Below are 8,978 nucleotides of genomic sequence, written 5' to 3' on the forward strand. Positions count from 1 at the left end.
CCAGCTCCTGCTCAGATTGCCCCGCTGTGCTGCCTACAGTGAGATGGATACACCTGGGCTCTTTGCAGCCCCTCAAAGCTGTGCTCTCACCCACCAGGTGACTGTGAGCAAAGTATTTCTTCCCCTGCTCACTTTCCCCAACCTGAATGACAAGGGCATTGAGTGTGGTGAGACACGCCGATATGCCAGCAAACAAATCACTTTTGGCAAGAGCTAAGTTTTGTCTGTCCAGAGACCCAGCCTCACTTCCTCTGGAAACAGAACCTTCTTTCCTGGGTGGACCCCATTCCACAGGGATGGAGAGGAACACATCCTGCCCACTGTAGGAGCAGGCTTATGGCCCAAGTCTCGCACCCCATGATGCAGTCATAGTGACTAATGCACGGTGGGTTCCCATGGGCCCTACTGGTGGTAAGCCCTCCTTTTTGGGAAAGGTGGGCTATGAGGGTGACCATGAGCCTTGCCTGCCCTGTGGAGAGGCCAAGAATGAAGCCAAGTAGAGTTGGGGACAGATCTTAGAAGCACCTGGATCCAGCCCTACCTGAAGCCATCCTATCCCTGGACTTCTCAGTTATGTGAGCCAAGAATTGTCTTTTCCCTTTCCTTTTCACGTAAGTTGGTTTGAGTTGAGTTTCTAAAATTTACACCCAACAGTCCTGACTAGCACAGCCACACAGAGGACTCACAGCTGTGGTCAGGTTCAGTCGGAGAGGAGCTGGTTTGCAAGGGATGACTCCTATGGGCCCTGGATGGGGAAGTGGCATCACGCATAACCCATTACCCGTGACCTATTTCCCATCCCAGAACCAGGTGACCCCCAGCGTCCTTCCAGCTCGGGTTTCCACAATCTTTGCGGAATTATTGCAGGCTGATAGCGTACTCTGGAGATGGGAAGACTGTGTGCCTTCCCAGGGCTGGTAGCAGGTCCCAGCCCACCTGCAAGCAGGCGGACCAGCAGCACTGCCAAGGTCACTGCTGTGCCCTCCCCGCGCCCCCATCACCTGGCTCTGGAAGGCATCTCAAGGATGGCCAATTTGCATATAGAGGAAGTGAGGCAGTACAATGAGAAGCTATTTTCCTAGTTCCAGTTCAAGACTGGCTTAGAGAGAAGAGGCCAGGCTTGATTGAGTGACGGTGAGCAGACAGGCTGACAACCCGGACAGAGGCTGGCAGGGGGCGGACAGGACAAGCTGCGGGACATGCAGGAAGACAGACACCCAGGTCGCTCCCTCACCAGATAGGCAATGACGTCGTAGCCTTGTTCCTTCAGCCACACGAGGATGCACGAGGTGTCCAGGCCGCCACTGTAGGCCAGAACCACGGAGCCTTTGCTGGACATAGTGTCTGGCGGGAGTCGAGGAAGAACCTGAGTGACCCTGAGACAGCCAGTGCCCCCCGCCAGCCCCTGCAGATGGCCCCGCCTCAGCCTTGGCCCTGGACAGCCTTGTCTCCCAGGCAAGCTGCCACTGGAGGTCGGGAACAGGATGTTCACCTTCAGCGCCTGCCACCCCCGGGGACCCTGACCTCGCAGTCTGCACACACCCCCACGGACCACGCTGGGGCCTGGGAATGCTGACTGCCATCCTAGGCTGGCCGGGTAGAGGCATCTCTTGGACCTGATCCCCCAGCAGGGAGGTAAGGCGGCTGAGGCTGAGCAGTTTGGCCCAAGGCCAGGATGTGAAGAATGCACTCAGGCAGGAGATGTGGGAGGGGCCTTGGCTCTGAGCCTCTGACAGCTGACACATCCCCCATCAGAACTGCTCCTTGCCAAGCACTGGCAGGGCCCTGGGAGCCTCAGCTGGATCTCCCTGTGCCCCTGAGCCCCCAGTACAACCCCATGAAGTAGGAGTCGTCATCCCTACTGGAGAGGCAGACAGCAAGGCTCAGAGAGGTCAGTGGCAGGCTCAGGGTCACACAGCGCACACGAATCCGTGCTTCCCCAGTGTGCAGTGCCGACACCCACCTGCAGGTGGAGCAGGATGCTGTGGGGCAGGTGCCCAGCCCCAGTGCCTCTCCTACCTGGAGCCCCATGGAACCTTCGCTGGTTGGAATTTTAGACATGGTGTCTCTCCAAATGTGAGCACCTCTGAATTCAACTCTGCCAATGCCCAGTTTGGAGGGACTCAGAGACCAACTCCCCCAATGTGCAGGTAGAGAAACTGAGGCCCAGGGAGGGAAGGCGATAGATAGGCAGAGGCCTAAAACCTCTGCAACCAGCGGCCCTTCCCGGGAGGGGGACAGATGGGTGAGCAAGCCCCCTGCAGCCGGGAAGCGCCTGCGGTCTCCCATCCTGCCCCACCCTCCGCCACAATGTAGCGTCCTGAAGGCACCACAGCCTCCTGTCTCCTGGTCTTTACAGCCATGCTTCTTCCCCGAGGGCTCTCCCTGAATCCTGGGCTGCCCTTGGGCTCACTCTGCCTCCCCCACATGCCTCCTGTGGCCCTGGGCTTGGGTGCCCTTACTGTGTCCAATTTGCTGAACAGGAAACCAGGGTTGGAGAGACGAGGTCACGTGCCCTAGGCCATCCGATCAACAAGCAGCAGGGGCAGATGTGGGCCCAGGCCTCCGGGTTCCAGCCTCTGCGGACACCTGGCCCCAGCATCCCACATTTCCTGAATGGACAGGGCATGTTTGCTCTGCCTGGGAATGTTTCCACCTGAGTCCGACCAACGTCACAAGGTCAGTGTCACCCAGGGTCTTTATTAGACACTATTGGGGAAGTGGAGCCCCGAAGGGTCACCCGGCCATCACCATTGCAGTGATGCAGGCATCGCTATCCTGAGCACTGTCCGTGTGCCTGGAAGCTCGGGGAGAGGAAGTGGCTCTCCCAGGCCTCCCGGCCTGTGCCGCAGAGCGCGGCCGTGTAGCCAGGTGGACTTTGGAGCCCTGTCACATGAGTATTCAGTCCTGTCATGTTGCACGGTCCCACCCGCCAGTCAGCCGGGGCTCACAGGCCTGTGCTGCCCTTTGGACTTAGAAGGGGAAACACCTCACGGGCCACGCAGCTGGGGCAGAGGAGGTGGTTCTGGTGGGTGCCCACAACGTCCCTACTGGGCATTCAAGCCCCTGCCCCCGAGTTGCTGGTGACTCAGCAGGCCCTGACCCTGGAGCCAGCAGGTGGTATCCATGGCAACTGCAGCCAGGCAATTGGCCATGCAGGATGGAGGGAAGGAGGGAGGAAGGGAGGCAGGGAGGGCTTAAGGTGGGCAGTACCTGGGATTGGAGGCGTGAGTTCCTGGCGTCTGGAATCTGTCTTCACGGTGCAGTGAACCACTGTGCAAAAGCAAAGCTACTCAGCTGCCTGCAGGCGGCCCGGGCCATCCCAGAGGCCTTAAACCTTATGTCCTGTGAACAGCCTCACTGAGCAGGGGAAGCCCAGGAGCCCCAGAGCCACCTGTCCTGCCTCCTGCCCCCTGCCCCCTGCCCCCTGCCCCAGAAGGCATTCAGGAAATGCGTGGAAGCCTATCCCTGTTTGTGTGTGATGGCGTGGGTGGTGTGGTTGGGTTGGGAGAAATTCTGTTGTATGTTGTAAAACAGCTCTATTGAGGTCTACTTGACAGATCATAAATTGCATTTTTTTTAATATCAGATGGGTAATGAGCCAACATCATAACAAAGTTTGAGGGTGGTACCTCGCAAACACACGAGAATAGCCCATCAGCACACTCATGAGCTACAAAACTAATCGAATAGTTTTTGGTGTCCAATTTAGCAAGTTTCGGCCTGCAGATGCGCCTGTGACACCAACTCCACAATCAAGGGAATGGACATGTCCGTCTTAGGCCGACCCCTTCCATTTGGGATTCTCTTCATTTTAAAGGCAGGAAAACTGAGGCTTGGGCTAAGGAACTTTGCCCTGCATCTTGTTTGAGCCAGGACTCAAACTCACATTGGCTCAGCTCCTTAACCCACTGCTCGCAGGTACAAGACCACCATCCCTCTCGGGGAGACTCAAAGAAGGGAAGTCCTGGGCAAGTGTGATCTGATGATGCTGGCCCAAGATTCACCCAGTTCTGAGAGTCACCCCTGCTCCTGCCCCCTCCCAGAGGCACCTGGAGCCAAGAGGGTAGGCACAGGGAGCGGCAGCTCTGCAGAAATAGCTGCATCGCCTCAGTGACCCGCCATGCCTCCTGCCTATCAGAGCTCTATCCTCCTTCCTTTTTCTTTCTTTCTTTTTTTTTTTTTTTTCCAGACAGGGTCTCATTCTGTCACCTAGGCTGGAGTGCAGTGATGCAATCTCAGCTCACCACAGCCTCGACCTCCTGGGCTCAAGGGATCCTTCCACCCCAGCTCAGTGCCACTAGCCCCAAGTAGCTGAGACTACAGGCACATGCCACCACACCTGCCTCATTTTTGTATTTTTTGTAGAGATCAGGTTTCACCACATTGCCCAGGCTAGTCTTGAACTCCTGGACTCAAGTGATCTGCCTGCCTCAGCCTCTCAAAGTGCTGGGATTCCAGGCATGGGCCACCACATCCGGCCATCATGCTGTATTCTAACTGCCCTCTCCCCCACTATGAGCTCCATGGAAACAGGGACCATCTCCCAGATGCCTGTGGCAGGCACTTAGAACAATGCTGTTAGTTCCACTCTCTGGAGGTCAGCTCCTCACTGCAAAGAGACGGCTGGGGTGCCCCGAAGCTGTGGAGTCCTACACATGCTCTCATGGCTGAGCACAGTGGCTCACGCCTGTAATCGTAGCACTTTGGACGGCCGAGGTGGGTGCATCACTTGAGATCAGGAGTTCCAGACCAGCCTGGCCAACATGGCAAAACCCCATTTCTACTAAAAATACAAAAATTAGCTGAGTGTGGTGGCATGCACCCGTAGTCCCAGCTACTCGGGAGGCTGAGGTATAAGAATCACTTGAACCCGGGAGGTAAAGGTTGCAGTGAGCCAAGATCGTGCCACCACACTCCAGCCTGGGTGACAGAGTGAAACTCTGTCTTAAATAAACAAAACGAAACCAGTGAGCCCCTCCTGCCTGCCAGGCTGTATCTGGGCAGATGTGGGCTCTGAGGCCCTCAGCCTCTGGGGCTGGGCATGGTGAAGCAATGCATGGACTTGGCGTGTGTACCTGAGACAGAGTGTGTGTGTGTGTGTACTCACCCAGGGGTGTGTACCTGAGAGTACACAATGTGTGTGCTTGCATGCATGTTTGTAATGTGTTTGGGCTTGCACATGTGTGCCTGTGTGCATGCACATGTGTGTGGGTGTTGGGGCCTGTGTATGCATGCAGAGAAATGAGCTGGGCAGATGGACTTGGGAAAATGATGTAATCAGACAGCAGCGTTGCTCCTGCCCTCCCAGCAGCGGGTGGGGCACCCTCTTCCCTCAGCCTCAGCAGGTCCCTAAGCTGCATTTGCAGCCCGAGGCAAAAACTGAGGGCTTGCTGTCAGGGAGGAAGTGACAGGGAGAGAAGGAATGGCAGCTGCAATCCAGTGAGTGCTCACGCCAGGCACGGCACACAGGTCAAGTCCACCAGACATGGGTTTGAGTGGCTCCAGCTCTCTAGCATAACTGCTCAGCTGCGAAATGGGGGTTCGAACAGCCTGCTCCCCACAGGGCAACTGTAAGGATTTGGTGAGATGCTGGGGGAAGGAGCCCAGAGCTGGGCACCAAAGTATGTGTCCACTAAGCTCTGTGCACCGCTGCCATGGCTGACCTCAGCCAAGTTCCCGGCTTGCTAAGCGTCAATTTCCCCATCTGTACAACCTAACAGCCCTCTGGGTTCTGACCCTCCCGGACGTTGAACTTTCTTCCTGGGAGCTGCGCCTGGCAGGCAGATCCTGGCTGAGTTCAGCCTCCCCTAGTCCCAGCTCCACCCCCACCACATCCCCCAGAAACGGCCACAGCAGGTTTTTCCAGCTCCTTGGCAAATGCCCACTGCCCTCCAGCCCTCCTTCACCAGAAGAGACCAAAAGGGAAGGTGGCCTTGCATCAAGGTACCAGAGCCACCTGGCTTTCACTGGGATGGCGTTCTCTGTGGCCCCAGCCACAGCCATCTGTTCAGCTTCCAGCAAACAGGCCAGCCTGGGCGCCCGCTTGACACTAAGGAAAACTCGTGCTACTTGAAAACGTCAGAGCTGGAATGACAACAAGAGCAGCTACTATGTTCAGAGTCACAGGTGCATCATCTTAAGGTGGAGACTACCATTGCCACCTATTTACAGAGGCAGAGGCAGAGGCTAAGCGGCTCGCCGAGGTCACAGGCTAGTGGCTTCAAACCCAGCCTGACTGCAGGCCACTTGCTCTTCCCTGCACTCTGCCCTTCTCTCCCTGGCTCCTAGGAGACCTCACATTTTCTCCCCCTTGCTCTACACACCTTCCAGAAAACCAGTCCCCCAGTGGGTCATGGTCAACCTGCCCACTATTCCTCTGGAGAGCCTGTGTACTACAGCTCAGGCCTGCTGCCTGGTGGAAGGTTCCCCTGCAACCCCTCTCTGACATTCTAACTCGGCTGAGCTCGGTTTGTCTTTGGTGATGGAGGAAGGGCACATTCTTCATTCACTCAACTCATATCAGAGTGCCTGTGGGTGCCTGGTCTCCCCCAGTTCTGGGGAGGGGGCCACGCCCTGGAAGATCAACTTTGCCCAAAGCTACATCAGAAAACAGAGCCTTAGACTCTGAATTCCAGAGAAGTTACCTCTTTCCACATGGGTGCCCGGTGCCCACAGGCAAACCACTGACTTCGGGGGCTGTGTAGTCAGTGCTCAAATGAGGCATCTGGTTGACCTGGCTGGCCTTCCAGCACCCACGGGCCAAAGATGAGATGGGCCCGGGTTGGGAGGGGGAAGCACGTGCGCAGCAGGCAGTTCTGGACCTGGCTCCACCCCAAAGCTCCTGGGGCCCTGGGCCTGCTTCCCAAGCAAGGAGACTGTGCTGAGAGTGGGGCCTCCCCTTCCCTCTTACCACGTGCCTGGCCCTGCCCAGGCGCTCAGCAGGCAGGAGTCACTATTCATTCACTTGATCCACCCACACAGAGCAGAACCAGAATTACTTCTCAGCATGGTGCACAGATGGCCCCTCCAGGACAGGGCCCCGCCCCCACCCCCAAGCTCCCGGCCCCAGGCCCTGGGCCAAAGGAGTCTGGGAGGGAGAGGGAGTTTGGAATGGAGACTCCTCCAGTACCTGCTCCTAGCCAAGCTTCCCAGTCTGTGTGGCTGCTTCTCCCTCCTTCTCATCAGAACCTAACCCCAGGCACAGTTATTGTGTAATTGGACCCAAGCCCAGCGCCCAACAGTCTATACAGAGCCCTTAGCAGCCTCACACTATCTGCATGTTTCCTGAGCCCTCAGCCCCAGCCAGCTCTAACAGACTGAAGTTTGGGGGCCAGGCGCTTCGGGGGGCTGGAGCCTGTAATCCCAGCTCTTTAGCAGGCCAGAGGGAGGAGGATCGCTTGAGCCCAGGAGCTCGAGGCCAGCCTGGGCGACATGATGAGTCCATATGTCTGATAAATTTTTAGAAAGAAACGAAAATGAAAGGGAAGCTTGGGAATCTGGAGGCTGAGCCAAGGCCTCACCAGGTCTCCCCATCACCGGGTGTGTGCTTGCTGGGAGCCGAGGATCAAAGCCCAGGTCCCCTAGGTCTTGATCTACCCCTGGGGAGAGAACAGGTCTGTTCCTGCCCTGAGACCTGCAGCCTGACCCAGCTGCTCGAAAGCGGACTCTCCACTTCTCAGAGACTACTGAGGCCAGGCCAGCCCTCCTCAGGAACAGCCCCCGCGGACTGGGAGAGGAGTTTCCTCTCTTTCACAATGACCCTGTCTCCCTGGAGGGGGCAGTCGCCGAGGGGCCAAAGGCAACAGCAGCCCGGATAGAGGATATTCCTGGCACCGCCCCTCCCACAGAGCCCAGCCCAGGCCAGCAGGAAACCCGCCGCGAGGCCGGGAGACAGCCAGCCCCACCGGGGAGAGCCGGGTGGCTGCAGCCCCCTGCAGGGAAGGGAGCCAGGGCCACCACGCCCATCTATCCAGGGTAAACTGAGGCTGCGGGGAAAGCGATACGTCCAAGCCCGAGAGGGGCTGGAATCCTGGTTTTACGCCGAGAAATAGAGGTGGAGACAGACGGCGAGTCGGAGAGAGGGAGAGAGAATCGGGAGCCCCCCCACACGCTCCGGACTCCCCAGTTCTCCATGTGGGGGCTTCACGACACAGAGGAAGCCGGATCCGCGAATGAGTCCCGAAGGGACCCGGCTGCGCAGGGAACAAATAACCAGACCCGCTCCTCGGACCCGGGGACTCGAGCCCCCGCCGCGTCACCCAGGCTCCAGGAACCTGGGATCCGACGCCAGGCGTCTGAGCACCGCGAGCCTCTTCCCTCCTGCCTGGGTCCCACTCCCGGGCGAGTGGCGATCGGGGGTCCGCCCTCTGCCTCCGCGGGGCCCGGAACGCGCGTCTCCTCCGCCTCCTCGGCTGGGCCCGGGAAGGGGGTGCCCTAGGCTAGGAAGTGGGCAGCGAGAGGGGCCGAGGGCTCCTTACCGGGCTCGGGCAGCGGTGGTAGGCGGCAGAGCAGGGCCGGCAGGGGTGCGCATACCAGGTTATAAGCACAGGGCCCGGGGGGCAGGGCCGGCGACCGGGGACACGTGGGGGGAACGCGCGCCACAGACCCCGCCCCCGGGCCCGGCCCCCGCCTGGAGCAGCTCGGGGTTTACAGCCACCTGCAGATGGGCGGGGCCCGCCTCCCCCGGCCTCGTCCCCACCTCCACCCGCCTCCCACCAGGTCCCCGCCTGGGCCGGGCGCCGGCTCACCCTCCCAGGGGCGTGCCGGCGGGGGTGCAGGCGGTTCACGGCTCCTGGCCCTGGCCCGCGGGCTGGCGGCGCCAAGGAGGGCGGCAGTGGCTGCGACCCATGTAACTCAGGGGCGGGGGGTGGCCGCAGCCGTCCTTCGAGAGACTTGCTTCTTGGGCCTGGGGAAGCGTTCAAACCCTTCGAGGTGGAAGCGGGGATAAAAGTTCCACTGGCGCAGGGAGCTTGGTG

The 8,978-nt window shown here is 59.0% G+C and overlaps 1 protein-coding gene and 1 non-coding gene across 9 annotated transcripts in view; both read right to left on the bottom strand.

The window, feature by feature from the left end:
- ASS1 (argininosuccinate synthase 1) overlaps positions 1–8,515 on the bottom strand; it is a 57,900-nt gene extending 49,385 nt beyond the window's left edge. For 4 of the 8 annotated variants that reach the window (XM_015116554.3, XM_077967833.1, XM_077967837.1 and 1 more), the window contains exons 1-3: positions 8,481–8,515; positions 3,214–3,273; positions 1,235–1,344 (exon numbers count right to left, since the gene is read on the bottom strand). In XM_015116554.3, coding sequence (XP_014972040.1) covers positions 1,235–1,339 — 105 coding nt within the window. In that variant the 5' untranslated portion in view covers positions 1,340–1,344; positions 3,214–3,273; positions 8,481–8,515. Of the gene's footprint in view, positions 1–1,234; positions 1,345–2,462; positions 2,613–3,213; positions 3,274–8,480 lie in introns of all 8 variants that reach the window. The other 4 variants (XM_077967838.1, XM_077967834.1, XM_077967839.1 and 1 more) reach the window with 2 other exon arrangements.
- On the bottom strand, positions 3,584–3,685 carry LOC114672937 (small nucleolar RNA U13). Its single transcript, XR_003723460.1, has one exon. It is a non-coding gene; the product is annotated as a small nucleolar RNA U13 (small nucleolar RNA).
- Positions 8,516–8,978: the final 463 nt, after the last annotated feature.

The sequence above is a fragment of the Macaca mulatta genome, chromosome 15 (genome assembly GCF_049350105.2).
Source record: "Macaca mulatta isolate MMU2019108-1 chromosome 15, T2T-MMU8v2.0, whole genome shotgun sequence".
Classification (NCBI taxonomy): domain Eukaryota; kingdom Metazoa; phylum Chordata; class Mammalia; order Primates; family Cercopithecidae; genus Macaca; species Macaca mulatta.